At 50.9% G+C, this 25,591-nt stretch overlaps 13 protein-coding genes across 13 annotated transcripts; 8 read left to right on the top strand and 5 right to left on the bottom strand.

Moving 5' to 3' along the window:
* Positions 1 to 184: 184 nt before the first annotated feature.
* N7519_005611 (EXS domain-containing protein) lies at positions 185 to 1,691 on the top strand (the record flags this gene model as incomplete). Its single annotated transcript, XM_057292387.1, has 5 exons — positions 185 to 269; positions 336 to 385; positions 450 to 1,135; positions 1,190 to 1,506; positions 1,611 to 1,691. The coding sequence occupies 5 exons, from the start codon at positions 185 to 187 to the stop codon at positions 1,682 to 1,684; spliced, it is 1,212 nt and encodes a 403-aa protein (XP_057147198.1). The 3' UTR covers positions 1,685 to 1,691.
* A 1,259-nt stretch (positions 1,692 to 2,950) lies between these two features.
* Positions 2,951 to 4,703, bottom strand: N7519_005612 (putative cyclopropane-fatty-acyl-phospholipid synthase; the record flags this gene model as incomplete). Its single annotated transcript, XM_057292388.1, has 4 exons — positions 2,951 to 3,157; positions 3,231 to 3,982; positions 4,033 to 4,519; positions 4,596 to 4,703. The coding sequence occupies 4 exons, from the start codon at positions 4,701 to 4,703 to the stop codon at positions 2,951 to 2,953; spliced, it is 1,554 nt and encodes a 517-aa protein (XP_057147199.1).
* A 650-nt stretch (positions 4,704 to 5,353) lies between these two features.
* N7519_005613 (uncharacterized protein) lies at positions 5,354 to 6,711 on the bottom strand (the record flags this gene model as incomplete). The annotated part of the gene is made up of 6 exons (XM_057292389.1): positions 5,354 to 5,441; positions 5,509 to 5,768; positions 5,822 to 5,992; positions 6,024 to 6,127; positions 6,186 to 6,416; positions 6,492 to 6,711. The coding sequence occupies 6 exons, from the start codon at positions 6,709 to 6,711 to the stop codon at positions 5,354 to 5,356; spliced, it is 1,074 nt and encodes a 357-aa protein (XP_057147200.1).
* A 297-nt stretch (positions 6,712 to 7,008) lies between these two features.
* N7519_005614 (tropomyosin) lies at positions 7,009 to 7,844 on the top strand (the record flags this gene model as incomplete). Its single annotated transcript, XM_057292390.1, has 3 exons — positions 7,009 to 7,176; positions 7,321 to 7,625; positions 7,682 to 7,844. Exons 1-3 carry the CDS (start codon positions 7,159 to 7,161, stop codon positions 7,842 to 7,844), a joined length of 486 nt encoding a protein of 161 aa, XP_057147201.1. The 5' UTR covers positions 7,009 to 7,158.
* Positions 7,845 to 8,157: 313 nt separating this feature from the next.
* N7519_005615 (rRNA-processing protein RRP17) lies at positions 8,158 to 8,870 on the bottom strand (the record flags this gene model as incomplete). The annotated part of the gene is made up of 2 exons (XM_057292391.1): positions 8,158 to 8,631; positions 8,682 to 8,870. The coding sequence occupies 2 exons, from the start codon at positions 8,868 to 8,870 to the stop codon at positions 8,158 to 8,160; spliced, it is 663 nt and encodes a 220-aa protein (XP_057147202.1).
* A 110-nt stretch (positions 8,871 to 8,980) lies between these two features.
* On the top strand, positions 8,981 to 10,171 carry N7519_005616 (Ac45/VOA1 transmembrane domain-containing protein; the record flags this gene model as incomplete). Its single annotated transcript, XM_057292392.1, has 6 exons — positions 8,981 to 9,187; positions 9,237 to 9,534; positions 9,595 to 9,699; positions 9,749 to 9,765; positions 9,795 to 9,981; positions 10,032 to 10,171. The coding sequence occupies 6 exons, from the start codon at positions 8,981 to 8,983 to the stop codon at positions 10,169 to 10,171; spliced, it is 954 nt and encodes a 317-aa protein (XP_057147203.1).
* A 597-nt stretch (positions 10,172 to 10,768) lies between these two features.
* N7519_005617 (uncharacterized protein) lies at positions 10,769 to 11,863 on the top strand (the record flags this gene model as incomplete). Its single annotated transcript, XM_057292393.1, has 1 exon — positions 10,769 to 11,863. The coding sequence occupies one exon, from the start codon at positions 10,769 to 10,771 to the stop codon at positions 11,861 to 11,863; it is 1,095 nt and encodes a 364-aa protein (XP_057147204.1).
* Positions 11,864 to 12,384: 521 nt separating this feature from the next.
* N7519_005618 (uncharacterized protein) lies at positions 12,385 to 14,602 on the bottom strand (the record flags this gene model as incomplete). The annotated part of the gene is made up of 4 exons (XM_057292394.1): positions 12,385 to 12,620; positions 12,677 to 13,585; positions 13,648 to 14,227; positions 14,288 to 14,602. The coding sequence occupies 4 exons, from the start codon at positions 14,600 to 14,602 to the stop codon at positions 12,385 to 12,387; spliced, it is 2,040 nt and encodes a 679-aa protein (XP_057147205.1).
* A 663-nt stretch (positions 14,603 to 15,265) lies between these two features.
* On the top strand, positions 15,266 to 17,227 carry N7519_005619 (Zn(II)2Cys6 transcription factor; the record flags this gene model as incomplete). Its single annotated transcript, XM_057292395.1, has 4 exons — positions 15,266 to 15,435; positions 15,482 to 16,294; positions 16,355 to 16,561; positions 16,630 to 17,227. The coding sequence occupies 4 exons, from the start codon at positions 15,266 to 15,268 to the stop codon at positions 17,225 to 17,227; spliced, it is 1,788 nt and encodes a 595-aa protein (XP_057147206.1).
* A 1,092-nt stretch (positions 17,228 to 18,319) lies between these two features.
* On the top strand, positions 18,320 to 19,891 carry N7519_005620 (uncharacterized protein; the record flags this gene model as incomplete). The annotated part of the gene is made up of 3 exons (XM_057292396.1): positions 18,320 to 18,693; positions 18,726 to 19,065; positions 19,142 to 19,891. 3 exons carry the CDS (start codon positions 18,320 to 18,322, stop codon positions 19,889 to 19,891), a joined length of 1,464 nt encoding a protein of 487 aa, XP_057147207.1.
* A 276-nt stretch (positions 19,892 to 20,167) lies between these two features.
* N7519_005621 (PEX28-32 family peroxisomal membrane protein) lies at positions 20,168 to 22,055 on the bottom strand (the record flags this gene model as incomplete). Its single annotated transcript, XM_057292397.1, has 3 exons — positions 20,168 to 20,722; positions 20,779 to 21,989; positions 22,043 to 22,055. The coding sequence occupies 3 exons, from the start codon at positions 22,053 to 22,055 to the stop codon at positions 20,168 to 20,170; spliced, it is 1,779 nt and encodes a 592-aa protein (XP_057147208.1).
* Positions 22,056 to 22,471: 416 nt separating this feature from the next.
* On the top strand, positions 22,472 to 22,940 carry N7519_005622 (import motor complex subunit PAM16; the record flags this gene model as incomplete). The annotated part of the gene is made up of 2 exons (XM_057292398.1): positions 22,472 to 22,474; positions 22,536 to 22,940. The coding sequence occupies 2 exons, from the start codon at positions 22,472 to 22,474 to the stop codon at positions 22,938 to 22,940; spliced, it is 408 nt and encodes a 135-aa protein (XP_057147209.1).
* Positions 22,941 to 23,809: 869 nt separating this feature from the next.
* Positions 23,810 to 25,228, top strand: N7519_005623 (D-arabinose 1-dehydrogenase (NAD(P)(+)) ARA2; the record flags this gene model as incomplete). Its single annotated transcript, XM_057292399.1, has 1 exon — positions 23,810 to 25,228. One exon carries the CDS (start codon positions 23,810 to 23,812, stop codon positions 25,226 to 25,228), a length of 1,419 nt encoding a protein of 472 aa, XP_057147210.1.
* Positions 25,229 to 25,591: the final 363 nt, after the last annotated feature.

The following is a 25,591-nucleotide window of genomic DNA, read 5'->3' on the forward strand; positions in this document are numbered from 1 at the left end:
TCCTCTCCGCTTATTAAACCGCCCCAGCGGCCTCAAACTGGGAAAAGTCTCAACTTTCGGACTTTCAAAGACGACTCACCCCTAGTCATTCTTTTTGGTGTCATATCTAAGGGGTCCTTGTTGTTAATTTAGCCCTTTTTTCTTCCCTGTGATCTCCCCTTTCCCACCCCTGATCAATGGAATAATGGCGGTTGATCAACATGCTCAATTGGATGCCTTTGGGCTGGTCTTCCCATTGCCGCTACGTATAGCTGCTATCTTGGTCGCTGGTAGGTGAATTCCTGTCTGAAAGGGTTGGATCCCGACTTAGGCGTGTGTTAACACAAGCGGGCTAGGTTTCTGGGGATGGGGTATCAACCTTCAATACCTGGCAAAAGCCAACATTGTAAGTGCCGCCCCTCACCTAAGCATCGTATTGCCGGCAGCTAATCAGATTCCCTTACTTCCAGGACGTTCCGGCGCTCATTAAATATCCTGCCCGCACATCCTCCTCGCAACGCCCACATCACACCGCCGTCTATCGCCTGGCCACATGTTTCACCATCCCACTTGTCCTGTGGTTCATCGTCTTTTGGTTAGCCACCCGCCGGTCTCCTGAATTAGTGGAGCGACTGGACTGGATCCCGCAGTCCGTGTTCATTATCCTCCTCCTTATTCTGATATGGCCCTTCAATCGCGCCTCTCGTTCCGGCCGAATCCGATTTCTCCTTACCCTGAAGCGGATCAGTATTGGTGGTCTGGCCGAGTCGAAGGATGGGAAGTTTGGTGACATTCTGCTGGCAGATGCCCTCACTAGCTATGCTCGCGTGATCGGAGATTTGTATATCAGCTTCTGCATGTTCTTCACCGATGGCTTCGCTGCGACTTCTAAGCCCAACCGGGCCTGTGGAAGTGAAATTGTCGTTCCGATCATCCTCGCTGTTCCCAGCTTGATTCGTCTTCGTCAGTGTTTGACGGAATATGTTCGTGCGCGGCGGACAGTCACCCGGAGAGAGACGAACAAGGCAAACCAGCACTTGGCCAACGCTCTCAAGTATGCAACTGCGTTCCCCGTCATCTGGATAGCCTCCAAGATGCGCAATTACAATCCCCTGGAACTACGTGGGTATAGCGAGGTCAGCATGATGCGCCTTCTGTAAGATTGTATTCCACATCTGTTGTGTTTATGCCTTTCTCTAACATCCCACAGATTTATCGTCTCTTTTATCAACTCTGCCTACTCTTTCTGGTGGGATGTTGTCAAGGATTGGGATATGACCCTCTTCTCCTCGGAACGTCGCGACAGCGCCCATCCATACGGACTCCGCCGGCATCGTTACTTCGGATCCGACAAGATATACCACTATGCCATTATCGCGGATTTGGTCCTTCGTTTCTCATGGCTATGGCGTATTGTCCCAGGCCTCGGCTGGATTCCTGAAACCGAAAGCGGATTCTGGATGCTCATGTTCCTCGAAGTTGTACGACGTTGGATGTGGGTATTCTTCCGGACTGAAGCTGAATGGAGTATGTTTTCGCCCTGTGCACCCGCACTCCCCTGATCCCAACCGTGTGACCATGCACCATTATCCTGGTTTTCGGACAATTCCACTCACGCTTTTGTGCACTAGTTCGAAATACCCACGGCCCAGGCCCAGATGACGTCCTCCTCGGCGAATACAACCACAAATTCGACGCGGACTAAATTTACCTATGCTCTTTCACCTTTGATCATAACTTCAAGCGACTTGGAATCAAGCGACTTGGAACCAGAACGTGATGCAGAGAAACACTCCTTCTCAACCCAACACAACGGTCGTGTCTTCGGGCATATTTCGCCCTCAACCAAACTCCGGATATTCCTACCCAATCCAATGCTAGAGCAGCTATAGATGAGGACTGAGCTTGGCTCTTGTTTTCTTTTTGTTTTTCAGGCGTGTGTGAATCCATCTCATCACACGCCCTTGTATGCCTATTGTTTTCTTTTGGGCTCGATTCAGCTATACGTGCGTGTAACGTCATGCACAATGATTTTTTAGACTCCTGGGCCTGTGGCAAGCATGAATTTCTTTTTCTCTGGATCTCCGTTTACTCTTCATTGTACCAATACTTACCTAGGGTCAACCTGGTCTGACGTCTGCATCTACCCTGCCTTTGTTTTCCTCTTTACATATACCATTTACCCTATTGGATCACAATTCTGGTCTTTTATTTCTTTTCCTTTTCTTCTCGGCGTTAGCTGTCGAGATATCTAATTGGTGTTTGTGGCCTTTCTTGGGGGGGGGGGGGGTTCGGTGATTGACGGACCTAATGATTGAAGACTTGAATTCGTTTAGACAGACTTTGTTAGATGATGCTAATTAGGGCTTGATGCCAGCAGAAAGTTGAAGCCTTATAATTCTGTTGCATTATTCCGGGAGTTTCCCAGGCTTCATACCCTTATTCCTCATAGCCAGACACCTACCTAGGTAGGTACATATGTAGACATGTGTGGAATGGGCCCAGTGGAAGTTACAATCGTACTGAATTGAAGCGAAGGGATACGGTACGAGCGTTGATCTAAAGAAAATAGTCCATTGACTTCTAAAAAATAACATGACAAAGACAGAACTCGTTGACTTCGTGCAAATATCCTCCCTAGACAGGGCGAGACATAAGATATAGAAACACAACCACAGATAAATATCGAGATAAATATCCAGGTGGACCAGCCAAATAGGCCAGTGACCTATCCATGCTTCTCTTCTGCTGCCATCCCCTGCCTTTTTCTTCAACAACCACTCATGCAATTCGGCTTCACCTCACCTCATGTCTGAGGTCATGTCATACCTGCCTAGTAAACATTTGATATGTTCACAGTAGAACAACATTCACATATTTCCGGCCCCTTTCAGAATGTCATACTAGTCCGAGGGGGGCTGATATGGACCCCCGGAAGAGCAGATGAGGGCTAGGACTGTACATCAATCCCTCAAAGCTCCTTCTTGATAATGTGGGCCTTGGGAAGGGAGCCAGCGCGGTCGATAGCGTTCTGGCGAGCTCCAGCAAGACCGTGCTGAGTGGCGATGCCCTCAACACGGTGGGTGGAGTTGATGTTCTTAACAAGGGTGAGCTGCCAGCAGGTGGCACCACCCTGGCGGGAAGTGATAGTGGAGGAAGCAAGGAAGTACTCCCAGATCTGAAAGAAAAAGAGTGGTTAGTGAGAAAGAAAATCGAAAAGACCCAGTGGGAGTACTGTGAGAGAAACTTACGCGGAACCAGCGCTTTCCGTACTTGGCCTCGACCTTGTCGCGGTTGCCCATCCAGTTCCGGTACCAGCGCCAGAGGGTAGCAGAGTAGTGCACACCAATGGTGTCAACAGCCTTGACCTCAAAGCCAGCGCCCTCGAGGCGGTCCACGACGAAACCGAGAGGAGTACTGGCGTCAGCACCGGGGAAGATGTATTTGTTCATGAAAAGACCCCAGATCAGGTCCTCGTATTGCCAGGACTTGCGGAGACCAGCGATCTGCAGGAAGAAAGTACCGTTGTCGTCGAGCATGTCGTAAACCTGAGACAAGAAAGAAGAGAAGTGGCGGACACCGACGTGCTCAGCCATCTCGAGACAAGTGATGTGTTGGTATCCACCGTCAACGCGGGGAGCATCGCGGTAGTCACTGCATAGAATGCGGCTCTGATCCTCCGGGATACCAGCCTTGCGAAGACCATTGTTACCCCAAGCAGTCTGGTTACGGCCAAGAGTAATACCGGTAACGTGAGCGCCGTAGTGAGCCGAGGCGTACTTAGCAAGTGTTCCCCAGCCGCAGCCAAGATCGAGGACCTTGTCACCGGGCTTAACACCAATCTTCTCACAAACAATGGCCAGCTTGTTGTCCTGGAGCTCCTCAAGGGTCTCCTCCTTGTTGATATCACTGATGACACCGGAGGTGTAGATCATGCGTGGGCCAAGGAACCAAGCGTAAAAGTCGTCACCGCGGTCGTAGTGATCACGGACCTGCTCCTCATCTAGGAATAGGGTTAGAATTGCCACCGGAGCTGCATGTAGACTTGCTTACCCTGAGAACGAGTGTGCATCAGCATCTCTGGGATGAAACCAAACAGGAAGTGCTTGAAGAGACCAGTGGTGAACTTGAAGTTGGCCCAGTCGTGACGGTACTCGAGGCATTCCAGAGCATCGCCCTTGAAGTCAACCTCGCCATTGAAGTACTTCTCGTAGAAGACCTCCATGGGGATCTTGCTCTTGCCGCGGTAGGTGGCACGGTCGTGCTCGCTGTGGAACTGCAGGTAGTGCTCGACGGGACGGCCGCAGTACTTGGCCTTCTCGGTCTTGCGAGGAGAAACGGCGGAAGAGACAGCCCAGAATGCCACCAGAACGGGAACGGAGGTGAAGAGAGCAAAGAAGATGGTGGTATAGAAACCTCCACCAACCTGGCGAGCCAGCCACCAAGGCACGATGATCTCCAGAGCGATCATCAAGCCATTGGAGAAGCTGTCGCTGCCGGGTGAGTCGGCGGGGACGGGAGCATTCTTGATAGTCGGGTACTGGAGATTAAAACAAGCAGATTAGGTCCTGGACTCGTCAAGCATCCCTCCCGGATAGCTCTAGCTATGCACTTACCAGAGTAGTCGGAACACCGCAATCGAAGGCAGGCTTGGTCTGCTCGGGGGCAGCCGGAGTCACAATGTATTCGAACTCCTCAATGGAGTCCGGATGAATGGTCGTCATGGCGAAGCGTCAATTGAGAGGAATGGGAAGGGAAAAGGAGAGGCCAGAGAGTAAATAAGAAGATATGGGCAATTCCGGGGCGGTGTGGGCTAGACCAGGTACCTGGAAATACGTGATTGGTACCTCGCGTTCCATGGGCGGGCTAGCTGGGAACCTGGTACCCGCCAGGTACACCGTGTTTATGTCCATTGGATTCGATTTTCCCACTGACGTACGATGTAAACTATTATTACAGGGATTCGTGTAGCTAAGAGGCTAGTGGGGGTTTTCCTCTGATTCATAAAACTATCTTGAACAGACTAGTCTGCATCACCCAACACTAGCAGCGGATGACCGAGGATTCACATTTCTCCAAGAATCTGGTACAGCCTACGTGGTCCCTGACGGAAATGCATGTGCGAGCTCGCCTGTCTGGGTCTTGGCAAAAGATCGTCATGAGAGTGGAGAACAACTGAAACAGAATGATCCGCGGTTAAAGGGCTACAACCTATCGAGTTACAAGTACATTAACACTATTCCATAACGCCGGGACCCTTCGGCTTGCCGCCAGCCCCTATGAGCCAATGCCGATCGCCATATGCCAAATCAATAACCATACTAAAGTAAAATTGTAGTCCCCTTTCGATGCTGAGTATCTTTCGCAATGTACCCTACAGAGTGAGCTGGAAGCTCTGGGCCTCATCATCTTCGTCAAACGTGGGCAGTGGTTCTTCCGGTTCCTGGGTGCTCTCGTCCGGGCTATCAAAGCATCCAGCAGCTTTGCAACGAGTCCACATTTCCGAGTCCAGCGGAGGGGGGTCCATACAGCTGCATATAAGTTTCGGGAGACAGGACCTGAGAGCTCAAGGGCCTCTGCATCTGGGAATTTTTCTCCCGCAGGGTGGATGACACACTGCGTCCCTTGGAATATCCGACGGTCGTCCGAGAGTTGACAGAAGCAGCAGTATTGCGCATTGAAGAGGGGTTAGACGGGACCCTGGCGTTCCTCTTGGGCATAACCAGTGACGATGCCAACGACGCCACCCGTGGCTTTGGGGTTGGAGCCACTCGGGGTGCAGCAGTTGGCTGGGATCCGTTAAGTGCAGCCACAGCATCACGAGCTCGAAGGGTCGACACACTGCGAGTGTGTCGTGCGGTGGATGTAGGTCTCTTTGGGGGATGGCATCTGGCTGGAGTGCTTTTGCGGACTCGCTCTCACCAGAGCTCTCAAAACCAATGTCCTCGAGTTGTTTCATGATCATATCATCCACCATCCTATCGCACGCCTCCGAATCCTCCTTGAACTTTCGCTGTTTTCGCCGTGAGTCCATCACTGCCAACTTGTTGCTTTCCGTAAACACTCTCCAAACCAAGCGCTCGATTCTTCGGTCGGAATTGGGGAAATGTGGTGTCATACGTCACATCGTCTGGAAGGTCCGGAAGATCTGTAGCTCGTCAGAAATAAGCTTTTAGGTTTTGCAGCTTTAGTTCAACTTAGCGTACCTCTAGGCTTCGGCGGCATGTATTCAATATCCGGCACATCATCTGCAGCGTCAATGTGGACTTTGGTTTGAGCTTGCTGTGTCACTGGGGCAGCTTTTCTGATCTTTTGGGCAGTCGACTGTCGGCGGTTTGTCTTCGGTTGCTTGGTGGTTCCTCCAAAGGGCGCAGGCGTCTGAAGGTTGTTGGCTTTAAGATTGGTCGTCTTCATACCCAGAGGAGCGCGATCCTTCACTATAAGCGAGAACTCAAGTCAGTCATTATTTAACGGTCATCTCCAAATCCCTAATTTTCGCGAAGCGCGCGTACCCATCGGAGTCATAAACGCGTTGTTGACCGGTTTTCCATTTTCCTGGCGATTCCCATTGCCCTTGACGGTGCGATTTCCGAATGCCAACGGGTTGTTCTCGTCGTTTCGTGGCTTGCCGGGTGTCTTGGGTGCTAGCTGCTTGCCTTGGTTCAAGGGCTTAGCTGCCGCGGCAGTCTGATGTGTGTTTACCAGGTTTTCCTGGTCGCGAAGAGCCAGCATAGTGGCGAACTTGAGCTGATGATTCTCATGCACTGTATCGAAGAAATCAAACGTTATCGAGTTGAGAGTGATAAAAGAGCCAGAAACGAGTTCTAGATGCAAGTGTTGTCGAGTGGTTGCCCGTGGAGACGCGGCGATCCTTGGGCGGTGATTGGCGTAGAGCAAGAGCGGATTTGTGTACCTAACCATACCACGGTTACGCAGTTGGTACACAGTAAGTATACGGTACTTCCCCTGTAGTGGAGCTGGTACTTGTTGGGCTGGTACTGTCTACTTGTTCACAAGTCAGCCATTATTCCTCCCCTTCTCTCCCAAAACTCTCCCCATATCATCTTCCACCCACCCCCCATCCAACACTCGCCCGGTTTCTCGCTGAGCGAAAGCCTAACTACTCTTCCTTTCAACAATACATATTATCTTCTTTACTTCCTTTTCAATACCTTTAAAATGGACAAGATCAAGGAGGTAAGTCACCAAGACCCCTGCCGGCGGGGTAGCTTTGACTGCCTCCCAAAATCACAGCCCCTCGTCATATGCATATATGCATACCCCCCAACATTCCATCACTTCCCCACTGGGAATTTGCTAACGTGTTGGTTTTTATTTTAGCGCATGGTCTCCCTCCGCGCCGAGGCTGATGAGGCTCACGAGCTCGTCGATGAGCTCAAGGCCAAGGTCAAGACACTGGAGCAGGAGAATTTGTCCAAAGAGCAAGAGATTACATCACTCAACCACCGCAACCAGCTTCTAGAGGAAGAGGTTGAAAAGGCAGAGGCCGCCCTCAAGGAGGCTAAGGATGCTGCCAGCCAGAGCCTTCAGCATGACACCCAGAACGAGGCCCTTCAGCGACGGGTGCAGCTCCTTGAGGAGGAGGCTGAGGAGAATGACAAGACTCTCCGGGAGACAAACGAGAAGTACGACCAGCTACCAGTTCTTTAGCAGTTCAGTACTGACACTTTTGGACACTTAGGCTCCGCCAAACTGATATCAAGGCTGGCCACTACGAGCGGAAGGTGCAGGCACTGGAGGATCAGCACGCCAAACTGGAACAAAGATATGAGGATGCGATCAAGGAACACAGCGCTGTGAAGAAGGAGCTTGACGACCTTGCATCCCAGATGGCCGATATCTAAGGCCCAGACTGGTGATGGGTACAGGATATCGGGAAACATGTGGTCGAATACAAGCTTCATTCTCTGGTTTGCCGTTTGGTTTTTCATGCTGTGATTGTTTGTGTTACACTGGTGCCAACTATATGGGCCAGATACAGCGCTTTTGATAGCAATAACTTTTTATCATGTAACATGCACTACGGTGTCTACCATTCGCATCTTCATTGCATTTTTCATGTGAAACGCCTGTGATCCGTAAATTGACTAATGAATAATTACCTGAAGCCGAGTATATGCACATGTGATGTCGTATCTCTTTCAAAAGGTGGTTTCCTCATTCCTCTGCCCCCTTTCGTGCCTTTGCCCTCTTCGCTTTCATAGACCGCTGTTTTAACATTGTCTGTTTGCGCTCAACTTTTGTCTCGTAGCGGAAGTTCCTCTTCTTTTTCCTGGCCGCTTCTGAGGCTGCACTCCGGGGCTTTCTCTTCTTGGCTTTTGTTTGATCCTCTGTCGACTCAACCGGATATTTTTTCTCTTCTTCATTCTCCGAGTCCTCTCCCTTGGCAGCCTTGAGCAGACCCTCACGGGATGCGTCCATTTCTTCAACCGTGACTGTTGTGTATTTGTCCTCGTCGACGTATTCCGCTTCGTAGTCCACTGCTGGAGGCTCTTCAATTCCCTCCCAGTCTTCCTCCTCTTCCTCGCCTTCCATTTCGCTGATATCACCAGCATCCTCCTTCATGCGCTTGAGTACTGCTTTATGCTCCGCCATTGCCTGTTCAAAGTCTCGTTTGCGATCCTCTCGAATCTAGTAAAAATTAGTGGATATCTTTGGTCACACATTGCAGCCGGTCGAACCTTTTTTCTTGCTTCTCTCTTCTCTTCTTTGTATCTCTTGATGGCATTTTCTTGCGCATGCTTGGCGCGCTGCACCTTGCGTTTGTGAAATCCAGTCAAGTATTCGTGGCGGGATTCGTTGTCGAAATTGACCTCTTCAACTTTAGGCGCAGCAGCAATTTTGCGCTTTTTCAAATCCTTGGGACCCATGATGAACGAAAATCCACAATTTCAAGTATATTTGAATCAAATAAGAAGCGGAACTTTGTATATTGTAGGTTGTGTTGAAATTGCGTCCAAAGCCAAAAAAAAAAGTTGATATGGGAAGCTCAGGCGGGTCGGGGCTCTCGACCGCCTCCGAGGCCAAGTCGGACACCTCCCGTTGGCAACATCATCGCCAACCTGACTCCATCCCCACGCCAAACACAATGCGTCTCAGCAGGTTCGGGCTATTGGCCCTTGGGGCTGCTGCCGTAAATGCTTTCAGAGATACTTCGCCATTCTTCCTCGCCTCAACTTCTGAGTATGTTTGATTGAACATCTCCTGCTGTGGTCTACTAACCGCTCCTCCCTTAGGGTCCTGACGAACTCCGCTACATCCAGACAGGAGCTTCGCTCCTTGAGAACCTTTCATCATCCCTCAGTACCTGTCCGTCGGATTACTATGTTGTTGTCTACCAGCCTGGTGTGCACAGTTCCGACTTCTCGACGCGAAAGTCCGCACCCCGCTTGGGTGCGAAGATGCTTGGGAAAGACAGCTCGATCCGGTCCAAGATGAGCATCAACGAGGTCGCTGGCTTGTTGGAACCCAAGGAGATTAAGGGCCTTTTGGAGAAGAAGTGCAAGACCCAGACTACCGCCGTCGACGCTTCCTGTAAGTTGCTTCGACGGCCCTGACAAATCCGCGAAGAACATCAGAGCTAATAATGTGAAGCCGGATCGTACCCTTCATACTTTGAGAAAGGCCCCCGAGTTATTGATGTCGAATTCCCCATGCTATCGCTGGGTTCGGACCGCGCACAGCAGCTTTCTGAATTCGGTACGTACGCAGTCCAATTAATGCACTTCATTGTTACTGACTTTGCCAGATGGTTTCCTTGCCGATGTCATTGATCGACTTCCTCCTCATCCAAGTATACGATTCTCTACATCACCTCGCCGAGAGAGTTCCCCGAGACGGATTCTGTTGTCTACGAAGCCTCTGGAGATTCGTATCAAGACTCGCTTCATATGGACCTAAAGCGGGATTACTCCGCCCACGCCTCGAGCTCATCAAGCAATTCCACCTCTCTCTTCGAAGAGTATCAATACTTTACTCCAGGTATTTATCGATTGCTCCCACCTCTCTATTCACTACTCACCCTTTTCCAGGTATTTTCATGGGACTCATGGCTACCTTCCTGTTCCTCGCGATCTTGTATATTGGCATCGGTGCCCTAAGCAGCCTTGAGATTCCCTATGCCGCATTCGAAAAGGACACCTCGGCTGCTGTGCAGAAAAAGGCTCAGTGATTTGTAGCGCTTTGTTGGATTATGGTTTTGGAACGCACCTCCATTCCTGCAATTGATTTCTTTTTTGTCGGGGGTTCAGGGACTATTATCTCGTATTCCCATGTATGATAATTCATATTCTCCCGTTCTTCAAATGTTAGATTTGCCAACGTAAATGCGCAAGTTCTTGTATCTGTTTTTGGAAGCTGTCAGGTGACAGGATCAGTCTTGCCTAAGGCGCCCTCTCCTTTAGCGTTGGCGTCTTTTCGGCTACGAAGGCCTTTTCTTGTGGTCATCTTCATTCACTCACTCGTTGGCCTCATTTCAACAACAGTCATTCGTTTATTTCAGAGATTCACAGGGCCTCATATTATTTGGAACTTCGTTGATTGTGGATCCGTGACCTGCAGCCTGAGTTCAGCATCCGCCAATCTTCCACGGGGGATGAATCGCAGTTATTTTCGCAATCAGCAGAGATCTTAGCCTTGGTGCCTAGGTTCATTGATGAGCTGACAAGGATTGATAACCTTCTTTGTCCCTCACTATCGTTGGGATCGGCGCCTACTCCAAGTGACCCGCACGTTGTGGAGAAGCAGCTGATCGGTTGTTTACGCCGCCATGCGAGTTCTACCGCAGGGGCTTGGGAAAGCCAAGCCGTCATTCCTCCTGTTACTGCTTCTCGTCATTTCCATAGCTGTTCAAGTATCTGCCGTGCCGGCGGACGATACAACAACGGATACTGATGCCGCTAAGACCACCGACGATCCCTCCACCACTCAAAGCACCTCTAGCGTGAGTGAGACCACCACATCTTCAACCACTTCGAAATCGACGTCAAGTTCTACAACCAGTACCTCCTCCTCCTCTTCTACAACCACAACCATGGATACGACCACCACATCCTCCTCTTCCTCCTCCACAACGTCCGACAGCAGTACAACAACATCTTCCGTCTCCACGACAACGACATCATCAACATCCTCCTCTTCCTCTTCAACCACCACCACAACCGGCGGCGCTATTGTGACGATACCACCAACAGCCAATGCCCCATATATGCAAGAGAGCAATGCCCCAGAAGGTACAGTGTTCATCGCCGTCGGCGCGGCGCTAGGGCTGATCGGCCTAACTCTGCTCGCCTGGCGCGCAATGGTCGCATGGTCCGTAAACCGCTCAGTGCGGCGCGCCGCTGTAATACACGCCTCGGAATCCAAACGCCTGCTACGCGGTAGCAGAAAGAAGCGGTCAACCCCGTACTCCGCCGCCCCGGCGGTCGATGTATCCCTCGACAAACTCGGCGCCGCCACTCGCGCAAGCTACAAGCCCAATCGGGTCCCGAGCGCAAGCAGCGGACTTTTCTTTTCGCCTACCGCAGGCGGCCCTACTGGATCGCACGCCAGTCTGAATGCGACAGGAAGTACGGGAAATCGTGGCTCAACATACCTGCCTGCTGGATACTACGCTGCTGCTGGTAGCTCCAACCCCGCGGCAAGTGGAGAGCTTCCATACTCACCCACTGCTGGCCTCTCGTCGCCTTCCCTGCCTCCTAGTGGTGTCTACCATGATTCGCATAATCAGCGCCACTCTCATGTGGGTGCCTCGACAAGTTCCTTGAACCTGAACCAGGCTCCGCAGGGTCGTGCTCCTAGCGCATACCTTGAGGATTTGTTTGAGAGCCATGCTCCGCATAGTCCTGATTCAGGCCGTCGGTAACGTCGCTGCGGGCACTCGGCAATTCGGTCATAATATGAAGGAATGATATTGGCGAAATGTTTCTGTTGGATCTATGGGGATTTCTTCCTCTTTTTCACTACATCTATTCTCTTGTCCATTTTCATTTCAGATTTGTTTCAATTCGGCGTTCCATAAACCCTTTCACGTGAGGTGATCTGCTATTCCATTTTTTCTGCGCATTACTAACTATTACTTGTCAATATAAATCAGTTTACAAAGTAATTCAGCTATGGATATAACTACAACTCTACTGGTCTTTAGCTACTCTTGCAGTCACTATGCATTGCATTAGATTAATCAAAACTTGCGTTTAATTGTGATGGTAAATCATGAAATATCGTTAGGCCCAACCAAAAGGGCGAGAATGCAGAGGAGGAAAAAAGTAAGAGAAGTCACCAAGCCAATTCATATCGACAAAAACACTCTCTCTGAAACAAAGAATATGTGCTTGAGCTGTGGGACGGGGGTATGGGGTATCTACGGGTTGATAAGAAAGCGAACTAGTCAATGCGCCTGTACAGCTTGGCCTTGGAGCCAGCAGACGAAGCTCCAGCACAACATGCAGCAGGCTGCTCTTCGGGGTGGAGAGAAGATTTGTTGAACAGCTGGGAGGATTGCGGAACGTCAAGAGCAGGGTTCTTGGTAAAGAAGCCATCGGGCTTCAGCATGACGCTGATGCGCTCCATCGGCATAACGGGGAAGTCCTCAATACGGGGATTGTGGGTAAGACCGAAGGCTGCAAGGGTTCGTTAGTCGTACGGTACAGACTCAGTCACGGGGAAGAATGCTTACTATGCCAAAGGACGACGTCTTCATTCTCTGTGTTGTCTTTACGCTGCACCCAAGTCTCGACGCCCTCGGCGCGGCGGCTTTGGTTGGTGAACTCGCCTGCAGCGTACAGTTCATCATCCTGGTACTTGGTGACCCAGATGGGCTTGGTGGCAAACTCAGCACGGCGGAAGCCGTGGGCATTCTTGCTGACCAGAAGCATTTGGCTGGGAGCAGCCATAAGCTTGTATGCGACAGGCTTATAGGTGATTGGGTTGGTAATATTATCGTTACGGATCTTAAAGACGCGGTGGCGATCGACGCTGGTGTTCGCTGTGCCTGCCGTGCGCATTACCGTAGACTCGGAGGTATAGCCCACAAGGTAGGGGTTCTTCTCGTCTTCTGGCATAGGGACGCTGTCCTCGTAGTAGACGGTGTTCTTAAATCCATCAATAGCAGGGTCAATCCGTAGCGAGAACATATGCTGGTGGAAGGGAGCCATGACACCAGGACCGACATTTGTACCCCAAGGGACGGTTTGGCCGTTCTCGTTGTCGAATGGGACGGTGGAAAGAATGCCGGTAGCCCGGACTTCCAATTCCACATTGGCGGCTTGATCAAAGATGTAATTAAAGATATACTCATAGTTGGCCACGGTGCAGATCATCTGTAGGACCAACTGGCGATTGCGCACAACGGTAGCGGCACCGGACCGATAGTTAGTGTGTTTATGCTGCAAACCGTTATCTTGTTCGTGCATACAAATCACGTTCTTCAGATGCAGTGGGTTGCCCTTGGAGTCGTTGCGGTAGCCATCAAAATATTTGATATGGCCGAGACAGTCACACCCAAGAGCCAACTGATTGGCATTCATACCAAAACCAGTGTCGCCGACATCAAACGCCTGCTTGCGATGATAGGGGGCTCGGGGATCTAGATTCATATTAGTTAGGTCCCGTAGGAGTTAGGAGTGATAGAGCCCCGATCTCACTTACCTCCATAGGGAACGGTCATCTCAGAAACAGCTAAACGATAGAAGAGATTTCTGTTGTCATATGTAACGTTATAGATAATCAAGCCTTCGCGAGCGTTGAAACCGACCCTGAAGCGCCACTTCTGCCAGTAGACGGAGTTTCCATCCACTGAAAAAGAAGGACCCTCGGGCTGTTGTACGATATATGGCTTGAGATCGGTGCGGAGGGGCTCGTCTAAGAGGTCGTGGGCGTACTGGACTGCCTTGACAGGCTTCCAAGGCTGGGTAGAGGTAGTCCCAAAATCAGCACCGCCGGGCAGGTAGTCCATACGGACCAACTCATGAGTGAGACCGTCGAACACCGGTGAAAACTTGCAAGGAAGAGAGTAGTGATTGTTCTGGGGGTGATCCACTTCGACCATGTACATAAAGCATTGGAAGAGCCGTCGGTCCTCGTTGTCGTCGTCCGTACCATACATCCAAGGGTCGTTGCACACAGTGACGCCCGCGGGCAGTTGCAGTTTCTCGATCTCCGCCAGTACGGCGGGGTGCTTCATGCACATCTCTTCAATTCCGGCAATTTCATCGATATCAATGGGACCCTATAAAGTAGACTTGTTAGTTAACCCGGTTGCTTGCCTCGTGAAGATGGCTCTACTTACCTGAACATCCTTGGGAAGCTCCTTGGCATAGACAATGGTCCGCTTGTCGGCATTGAGGATAGCCTTATAAAATGCGCCGGTGTCCAGACGGTGGAAGAGCACATAGAGGAGACGGGCCGGAGGTGGGGGCAGCGGACGCCGTAGACGCTCTGCTTCAATGTATGCGATAACATCCTTCTTGATAGGCTCATTGACATCAATGCGCTTGTAGCGCAGAGAAACGCCCGGGAAGGTCGCCTCAAGGATGCGTACGGCGAGCTTGATCTCCTCCGGTGTGATTGGGTCGAATGGGTGCGGGCCGTGGTTGGTCACCATTTTAGCGGTGTTGGGGTACACGTCTGATGTAGAGATATGAGGCGAAGGTATTAGAGAAGGAATATTACACGAGTCCACGGAGAAGTGAAAAAAGACAAGTGAAAAAGGCAGATGTATTGAATGAGGGGATTAGGCCCAATGCCTGCACTTAAATATCTCGTCGCATTGGGGGGGGGTCCGGGGGATCTTATCAGGTTACATAAGTTCTGGATGGACTTCCCTAATTGGGAAAGAAACCAGGGCAATTGGAGAAGAGGGTCTTGGCTCTGATAGTCAGGCCAAACCGGGTTAAACATGAATATACGAGGCAAAAGTCATAACGAAAGAACTCACTCGACTTACTCAAAATACCCTCTTAGATTCATCTGAATGATCCAAGCTAACATACCCTGTTCTCCGTCGAAATAGCAGGTGAGGAGATCATTTACAGTGCCAGTCACATGACCTCCAATCCACAATTGGGATGGCACGTGAGTGTGGGGTCGCGTGAAATTGTCCAAATTCGGTTTAGTGGGATTTGCTATCGATAACTCCCCGAGAAATCGAGCGGGTTATTACATCGGGAGCGCATGCTTGTCTGAATTTGTCCAATATCTGTGATAAGCATGCCGTCACTAGTACCTGTTAGAGAACCTCCACATCACCCAGGCGCTCCTTGACACTATGAATGCCTTTCCTATGAATGGCTCGGCGCAGTCGTCTCCCCTCACGTCCAGCCAGCCCACTTCCGCCCCGAAGAAAGGTAGAACACGGCAGTCTGGCACGGCATGGACTCGGTCAGGATGCATAACCTGTAAAAGAAGGCGCAAGGCCTGTGATAAGACCAAACCAAGGTGCGGGGTAAAATTTGACTTTCAATTTCATAACTAATTCGATCAGTTGCAACAATTGTCTCAAGCAAGGCCGGACATGCGAGGGCTATGGCTCCATATGGGTAGAGCCGCTAAGTCCATCGGCGCAGGTATTCTCCCAGACAGGAACTTCAAAGCGCCGACGGCTCAGTGAATCCTCGTCATCTCAATTCCTTTCGTCTGCACCGTCCCCGTCCTCGGATGCATGGCTCGAGACTCGTTCGTCTCGGGGGTCGGGAACTTCCCCGAGCTGGTCTGTTGCATCTTCTCCTCGACAATATGTACCGTTTGACGCAGCTACCAGTCCGGTTCGAGTTGCAGAGGAGTATATTCTTAGCCCTGATATTGATTTGCATAGCTCTGTCGCAGTGATCCCACAGCCTCAAGGATATATCAGTCATCTCTCAACACATGAGACTCACTATCTCCAATATCACATGGAGGAGGGTTCTCGACTGCTAGCGAACTTAGAGAGCCATGATAATCCCCTTCGGTCGATGTTGATTCCTAGGGCAATGTCATCGCCTCTGCTGATGAAGGCCGTATGTGCCGTCTCTGCCCTTCATCTAGCAAATCGCTCCCATGGTTTTGGGGCACATACGGCTGCAGTCAAATACTACAGTGGAACACTCAACGGACTCCGCTCAGCGCTCGACAATTGTTCAACGGAGGTGTTCCCTGACGATGCCATGCTGGCAGTCGGTCTACTATGCAAATATGAGATCGTGCGTGGTAGCGTAAAGCAGTGGGTTGTTCATCTCAATGCATTGCAACGTCTGATTGTTTCTCGTGGTGGATTTGCGTCAATGGATCGAGAGGCAGCCGAGTTCCTGCGTGGACTGTATGTGTGATTACCCGCGAGGTACATTGCCGAATGCTAACGTAATATATTGACATCCAGATTCGTGTATGCCCATAATATGGCCCGGATCAGCAACCGAAACTGTATCACTTCCACAGATATTTCTGTCGACAGTGACATCGGTATCCCAAAATTGGATATATATATCGGATACACCGAGGAGCTCCTGAAATTATGTGCACGCACCGCAGAACTGCCTTCCCTCCAAGCTGATTCGTTGGCTCTTCGACTCAGCGTTGCATCCATGTTGGTCTCTCTCTTTCACTAACCAAAAAATAGTCCAGTCGAAGATCTGCACTAACACCACATCTCAGAAACGAATCCCTCCTCACCTGGTCTCATAATTCAACCCCCAACATAATTCCCCAGGGGACACCGCCAGCAACCCTAACTCGGCTTCAACTCGTAGCTGAATGTTTCCGCGATGCAGGTTTTGTCTACCTCCACTCAATCATGGAGCGCATTAGCAGAACCCATCCGCATACCTCTTCCACTGCCAGTCCTGGTATTATTGTCAACACCCAACTCGAGGAGAACCCCTCTCTCCCAGCACAAGACTGGCTTCCTCTCATCTCCACGCCTAAAAATGTCGCCGTCTGCCGCTGTCTTGGCCGGGTTGAAACTTTCCCGCTGGGTGACCACTGTGAGTACTCGGCACTCACGTTCCCGCTCTTTATCTCCGGGTGTGAGAGTGATGACGTAGCGGACAGAGAGGTTGTGCTTCGTTCCTTGGGCAAGCTACAGGATAACTTTGGGATTGGGAATGTTAGACGTGCAAAGGAGTTATTGAGGATATTGTGGGCGAGACAGGATGCTAGCTTTGATGCTCGGTTTATTGGGATGAGTCGGCAGAAGAATGTGCATTGGTTAGATATTGTCGAGGAGCTGGGGTGGGAATTGATCCTTGCATAGATAGCCCACGGCAGTAGCTTGGATTTCAGCTTTATTGTATCTATATTTGTTGCATTGGAGAGATAGAGATTTATGTTTGGATGAATGACACGAAAGCATGGTCGTTATGGATTATATATATGGTATTATGTTTTTAAGGTGCTCTCACACTCCTAGATGTATACCCGCCACACAGATCTAATTGTAATATTTAAGAATTGTAGACTAATCTATCAATGTTTAGGCCGAATTTAGCGGGGTAGATTTTAGAATCTCGATCGTGAGTATTATTACACTTTCCTGGAGGAAGAGTATAGCTATCCGGCTATAGGGATGATCAGGTATTAAAGGCCAGACGAAGTCCTAGAACCTAGAGGGGGTAGGGTTAATACGACGAACCTTAAATACGCCTTATTTAGTACTATTTGCGACGTTCCAAGGTTATTATAGGGGATCTCGCTATATAGAAGTAGAGGGATTCGGAGCCGTATGCTCAGGATATACAGACATAGGCTAATTCACTATCAATCTAGCATTATCATGAAGGCAAGGCAACAGTTCGTGAGTTGACATACATGCGGCATATTAGATCCAGGGCAACATAGTATGGCTGCGTGTATGTACCTTTTGTATGGCAATCACATACAAAAGATACCTAATGTTTACAATTATCCGGGAATACCCCCACATGGACCCTGGATTTGGCCTGGGCACGCGAGCTGGGATCAGCACTATTATTCGACTCCGTAAATGGTACAGAAGTACGGAGTAGATTAATTGATTCTACTCCGTACTCGCAGAAATTTTCTTTTATAATGCTTTTAGGGTATATCTAGCCCGTATATGGGCTGGAGGAAATATTATGCTGTTTGTTATTCTTTGACTCATCCTGAATTCTTTTTCTTTTTTGAACTGCTATATTACTGGCGCCAATCAAGCTCGGGATTGAGATAACTACTATCCTCGCTTGCAAAAGTACCCACTATGGCCCAGAAAATGACTATGACCCAGCAAATCGCGACTAGTGAGATTGATTGTGACAGCTTGGAGAGCGATGGCGTGCTAGGCTATCGATATTAATGGCCAACTCCACGGCCTCTACTTAAGCAACGGATGTCTCCTCTGCGGATTTCAGAGGAAATCATCGCTACTCCCGCCAGGATGACCGCTCTGACAACCTCACCAGTAGAGAGCGTCTCGGCCGAACTCGAGAAAAGAACTCTCGATGTTCAGTCTCCAGCAGGCGATGGGGCACTACAGTTACTAGAAGCCGGTTCGGCGAGCGTCCTCGACCCCGCAGCATCTAGACGACTGTTGCGCAAGATCGACTTGTATATCATGCCATTGATCTGCATCGTGTACTTCCTCCAGTATCTGGACAAGATCGCCATCAGCTATGCCAGTGTCACGGGGATGCGCGAGTCAGCAAACCTCCAGGGCAACCAATTCAACTGGGTGTCGAGCATCTTCTTTTTCGGCCAGCTAGCGTTCGCCTTCCCCACCATGCGCGTGATGCAAGCATTTCCCTGGCAAAATACGTCGCCGTCAACGTGACCATCTGGGGCACCATCCTGGCCTGCATGGCGGCATGCAAGTCGTTCGCTTCCTTGATGGTCTGCCGCACGCTTCTGGGCGCTGCAGAAGCCTCTATCGTGCCCGCCTGGGTAGTCTTCACCTCGCAGTGGTACCGGAAGGATGAACAGGCTTTCCGCGTCGGTCTGTGGTTCTCCATGTGTGGATTTGCGCAGATGTTCGGCGGTTACGTCGCATATGGCGTGGCAACTCACATCGGCGGGGATCCTAGCGCCTCCCTACGAGGCTGGCAGGTTATCTTCCTGATCCTGGGCCTGCTCACCGTGGTGACCGGGATTCTTTTTCTTCTTCCTCCTGCCTGATTCCCCTTTGACAGCGGGTTTTTTGTCTCCGGAAGAAAAGGCAATGCACGCCGAGCGTCTTCGGGGTAACGGACAGGGTATTGGAACCAATGTCTTTAAGAAAGCCCAGGTTTACGAAGCCCTTACCGACCCGCATACCTGGCTCTATGCCTTCTGGGTCCTGGCGGCAAATGTACCTAACTCCACTGCCACAAGTTTTGGAAACATCATGGTAACAGGGATGGGCTTCTCGAAAACGGAAAGTCTTCTGCTTGTGACGCCCATGGGCGCTTATGAGGTGGTGGCTCTGGTTGGCCTGACCTATCTGGCAATGAAGACACAGCGGCGACTGTTCTGGTGCATCATAGGCCATATCCTGGCAGTCGTGGGTGCGATCTTAATGGCGACAACCGACAAGGTGCCGGCCCTTGTGGGATACTATCTCACCGGGGGCATTCCACTTGGATGGACGACAATTCTTGGGCTCACCAGTACCAATGTGGCTGGCTCAACCAAGAAGATCACTGTGTCGTGCATCCAGACGATTGCCTACACTGTCGGCAACATCATCTCGCCGCAGACCTTCCAAGCCAAAGATGCCCCAGGGTATTTGCCGGCCAAGATCTCTATCTGCATCCTGTATTTCATCGTCACGCTAGACCTGTGCCTTATCTGGTGGATATCGCAACGAGAGAATCGTCGACGTGACGAGCAAAAGGAGGCATTGGGTGAGGCGTACGTCGTTCCAGAGAACCACGAATTTTTGGACCTGACAGACCGGGAGAATCCAGAATTCCGTTATGTGATATGAAGACGCACATGTGGTTCTGTGTCCTTGAGTTGCAACAGGCCTGAAACACATTTCTGGACTCATGTTTCATCCGGTTTTTGAGTTGCCTTTCCCTTTTTATGTTAATATTAGACAAAATGTACATATTTCATAAATTATACCAAAATAGGGGATTCTCGTATCTAGGCCGACGGGCTTGTTTCACATTACAAACAATAAGGATATATAAGCGTGTGCCCTAGGTAGCAAGTCGCGGAATTCGAAACGGGATTGCATACATGAATGAAGAACGCCCGATCAACTCAGCCCCATGTTCACCTCATCGCTGAGCCCAAATTCCCTTTCCGCCCTTTCTGTCCCGCCTGCAGCTCGAGTTGACCACCGGTCGAGATGATCTTGCGAGTTGGCCATCTCCTTTTCACGCAAACTGGCGCTGTCACTAGTTGCCACACTTCCTTCGCGGGCATGCGACGATTTGCGGGAATTTTTGATGCTGATGGGTCGCGAGGCGTCTGCTCTATCGGATACGATAGATGCATTTGAGCCCGTAGCACGCCCACTGTCAGCCGGCGGCCCGCCAGGAAAGGCCTGCTCTTTGTCCTTGGTACCGCTGAACCAGCGTCGACGATGGGATTTGGAGGAGGTGGATGGCGTGATGCTTTGTGCGTCGGCGTTGTCATCATTCTCTCGTTGTTTCTCTTTTTCCAGAGCCTGCGTGAGCCCGGAAATGGTTTCTTCAGAGGGATTCTGGGTGTCTTGAGGTGACACGTCCGCTAATTCAGCGTCACGGTACCACTTCCGTCGACGAGTATAGCGATCCCATCCATCTTGACCGCGCCGGCCGTCATTCCACTAGAGGTTTGTCAGAAAATGATACAAAGAAGCTTAGAGGGAGAGAGAGAACCAACCTTGTTATCATAATAGATCCATCCTTCGCCGGTTGACCCTTTCGAGTCCGATTTCCCATTGAAGTTGTCTGCTCCTTCGATGCGCCACTCACTTCCCTCTACCCAGCGCCATTTGGCATCTCCTGTCTGAACCTCCGGTAACTCGAAAGAATCTTTGGGATTCACTGGGTTCATATGCTCGTCTGTCCAAGGATCACGTTCTGCTGGGAACAATGAATAAGTCCACCCGATTCCCAGCCAGCGCCGCTGGTTCTCATAGACAACAAATGTGAACCGCACACCTGCGTTGTTTCCACGTCGCCGAGTTGAAATGTTTAAGCCTTGCTTTTCGCCTTGGGCTTGGGCCGGGGCCTTTTGTGGGCTGCCCAGGGTATCGGCGACGGAGAGACCTGTGGCTGCAGCGCATAGCCGACGCACGGCTCGAGACCGCCACAGAATGACACGCGAGACCCTAGCGGGCCGGGAATGGTAAGTTAGAACGATAGTGCCGACGGCCATGACGATGCGGCGTGTGGTGAGTATGTAGAATGGAGGTAGAGTCAGACCGATCCAGACAGGAGTGACTAAGAGGATGCGGATGAACAGAGCTGTCAGCGCGGGTTTGGTAGTCGCAGATGTAGGAGTGCGCTGGGTGGATAGGAAGTCGGTGAGGTCGAGTAGGGGCTCGAGGAGGATATTGCATCTGGTGGTGAAGATGCGAAGGGTTTCAACAATTTCATCAAGACTCTTTTGATGACGGAGTGAGCTATCTGGGGCAACTTTTGTCTTGTGCTTTTCGCCTGTTGATGTTGTTGATGACAGAGGCGAGTAACGACGTCCATACATGCCGAGGATCAAGGCGACCACGACCAGGATCGGTCCTGCCCAAAGAATGATGGCATCGCTATATAGCACGATAGTCCAAAAGGTAGCCACCAGCAGAAAGCTCTGCCACGGGTCTCCAGAAGTCCATGTTAGAAGACCTGCCAATTTATTTAGAGGAAGTAGAAACGGGTGCGAGTAGGCCAGGGCTCGCGTGATAGCCGGTGGTGTGGCCACCAGGAGAGGTGATTTGCGATGCACGATGACACTGGAGCGCTGGCGCGAGGTGAGAGCAGAGCCGGTAATCGTTGAGGGAGAGAAGGCAGCGACCGTCGGCGGTTGAGAATCCGACTGGCCGTGATCCTGTGCGTTCGATGAGGGTGCCATGGAGTCTATCCACGGAAAGTTGTCTGTTTTTCCATTAGTGATCGGGTTTAAGGAGAAGGACAATCAAATATCATACCTAAAGCTGCCATCCAATCATGGACAGGTCATAGAGGGACAATGAACTCATCGTCTGGGATGAGTGAAGACTTTATATGGTTGTTCGTTCATGTTCGGTCCAAAGAAGATCTGCGGGGAGATCGAACTTGAGGGCATGTGACTCTCGGTATATGTTGTGAAAGGGTGTGATATTGCTGATATTGTTCCGATATTGGCTTTTATTCTTTTTTAGAATGAAGATCTACATATAGAAGAACAATAATAACTACTTCATAAATTATCTTAATCTCAAATTAACCTTACTATGTACATACAACTGTTCTCTATACTCCTCCTGCCCGTGCCTGGACAGCTCCCGACGCTAAAACCCGCAGCCGAAATTTTCCCCTTCTCTCTTTCTTCCTTCAACCGTTAACTTCGTGATCGCCTCCTCTACGGCACTTTCTCAATGGTATGTCCATCGATCTCCTTATTTTTCCCATTCTTAAAATTTAAACTAATAATTTTTCTAGGCTCATCGCATCGTCTCTCAAGTCGTCGTGACTGGAGCCCGGGTCTTCGGCCGCGCCTTCGCCGAAGCCTACAAACAAGCCCAGGCATCCGGCAAATATGCTGGCCAGCAAAAGGCAGCCGGCAAATCCGGTACCACCTCGAGCGTAACCATCGACGAAGCCTGCAAAATCCTGAACGTCAAGCCCCCGGCCTCCGGGGAACACGACCTCGAACATATCATGTCCCGATTCAAGAAACTCTTCGACACGAACAACCCCGAAAAGGGCGGCAGCTTCTACTTGCAAAGCAAAATTCTACGTGCACGCGAGCGGCTGGAGATGGAGTTCCGCGAGATCGAGCGCAAAGCTGCGCACGACAAGGAATTGAAGGAAGGCTGGAACCCCAAGGTCTACAAGGATAAATGAACATGACAAAATCAGTGCGGTTCTCCGGTTGCCCGGCCCTCCGGTTTCCCTCCCGGTTTCCCTACGAGCACATCTACGCTTTCCTGCGATAGAAGCCTCCGACTTCAGCCGGCTTCTTTGTTTTTGATCTGCTCGTCTTTCTTGTTTTGGCATAGCATGGCGTTTGGGTTGTTGAAAGACGCCTTGATTTTCTAGATTGGGTCTTTCTCTCTGATATTTTAAGATGGGCCCTGAATCCCTTTCCTGGGCATCATCTCCGGTTGGACGTGGAAGTGTCTATTCCCGACCTTCTCATCGACCTTTCGGTCTGTGTATATCATCTGTGATGCGCCGCGTTCCGTTGACCTTCTCCACTCTCACCCGGAAAGGATTCATGTACAATAGCTATATATTTGCATTAACTTGTGTAATGTCCGATCTAGACTCATTTACTGTGTATTCTTCGCACATCTATATCGTACCTACGTACAATATAGTTATCGGAATCTGCACTTGACTTTTTCCCTTTTTTGCCACCGCCGCCTTGCCAGGAACATCTTCACGTTGTCCCTGTACCTACCTAGGTATGTACCCTACTTCTATCAAGGGGACATTCGAACCACGCATCTCAAATAAGACCTACAAAAAGAGAATATGTCACACAAAGCCGATCAGGCTGTGGCCACATGCCCCGATATGCGGGTGGGATAATCCCCGCCATGGCGCCATCCGGAGCGGAGCCGAAGGGGGGTTCTATTTTTTTTTTGGAGAAAATCCAGGCACTGCACTTAACATTAAAAAGTTTTTACCGACCGATCTATAGGAGATCACTCACGCATTCATAGCCAACTCTTCAGCATTGACAAGATTGGCCTCCCAGACCATACGCCATGCGCCCCTCCACCCCACTGTCCGCGGCCCTGCCGCCGCTGATAATGGGCACCGCAACCTTCAATTCCCAATATAACGCCGACCCTTACGCCCTCCCAACAACAGAACTCGTCCAACGCGCACTATCACGCGGTGTGCGCGCCTTCGACACATCCCCTTACTACGGCCCCGCAGAAGAACTCCTCGGCCGCGCCCTGGCAACAGAAACCGTACAAACCAACTTCCCACGGGAGACATACCACCTTCTCACAAAAGTCGGGCGCATAACCGGCTCCTCATTCGACTACTCGCCGCAATGGATCAGACACAGCGTGCGACGCAGTCTGCAACGCCTACACACAGACTACCTGGACGTAGTGTACTGCCACGACGTGGAGTTCGTGACGGCTGCAGAAGTGGTCATAGCAGTGCGGGAGCTGCGCCGTCTCCGCGATGAAGAGGGCGTGCTACGCTACGTCGGTATCTCCGGCTATCCGGTCGACACGCTCAGTGAGCTGGCAGAGACGGTTCTCCGCGAGACGGGTGAGCCGCTTGATATCGTTATGTCGTATGCCAACTTCACTTTGCAGAATACGCGGCTACACTCGCACGCCCTGCCCAGGCTGCTTGCTGCTGGCGTTGATGTTGTTCCGAACGCATCCCCGCTGGGAATGGGATTGCTTCGTCGTGACGGCGTGCCTATTGGCTCGATGGGCGATTTCCATCCTGCTCCTAATGCCCTGCGGAGTGCTATTCGTAGTGCTGCGGATTTTGCTTCGGGGCATGGAGAGAAGCTTGAGGTTGTTGCGATTCGGTTTGCGCTGGAGGCGTGGCTGCGTGTTGGTGCGCGGGCTGGTGGTCTCGGCGCACCACTTGCTCGTTCTGCGGACGCTGATCCTGGGTTCTTGTCTGTGGCCAGTATGGGCACCGGCAGGAGACTGGGTGTCAGCGTTATGGGCGTTAGTAATATCGCTGAGCTGGACGAGACTTTGCGCGTGTGGCACAGTATTGTCGATGGACTGGAAAATTGGAGTGAGGACGACGATGCCTCGTACTTCGATACTAAGTTGAAATCGCCTGGACTGTCAACTCCTAGCCTGGATGTTCCGCCGGGTGATGTTCCCGCGGCGTCGAATATTCTCACGCCCCAGGAGGGCCTTATCACAGACCGTGCCTGGTCTCATGCGCGCGGAGTTCATATCTTGCAGCTGGCACGAGAAATTCGGGATATATTAGGTACAGAGTGGGTTGATTATGCCTGGGCCAGTCCAGGGCCAGACTTTGTGAATTCGTTATCCGAGGAGCATATCGCTGCTGTGCGGAGGATCGAGGCCGAGGAGAGAACAGGACGGAAGCCATCTCTCTCTATATCTGATACGGCTATTAGGGAGGATCCTATGCTGACGCCACCGTCCGATGTGGAAAAGCAGCTTGCATAGTCAGAAACAGAACTTCATGAATGCATTGAGATACACCTTTATGGCGTCTCCTAGTGTTTTCTCGTAACTCCTATGTATTTCCATCGATCTGGGTTAGACGAATATTCGCACCTAAGCAGGCAGGAAGGGACTCAGCAGCACGTGGAAATGGGCCCACCGTCCGATAGAAGAAATGCGAGTTCGGCGTCTAGTCCCAAGCCCAGGCTCCTGATGCTGTCCTCTCCCAGAAGTCGCATGTAGCGCTCTCTGGGTGAGAAGGCATGGGAAGGAGAGGGCGAAGGGAAAAGAAAGAAAAATAAACGCCAACAAACATAGACACACGTTGGGCGCGAATCCATGATCATCGGGGGTTTCATTGAAATC

Source organism: Penicillium mononematosum (genome assembly GCF_028829835.1).
Source record: "Penicillium mononematosum strain IBT 11891 chromosome Unknown utg000003l:1.0-8172316.0:1.0-8177699.0, whole genome shotgun sequence".
Lineage (NCBI taxonomy): Eukaryota > Fungi > Ascomycota > Eurotiomycetes > Eurotiales > Aspergillaceae > Penicillium > Penicillium mononematosum.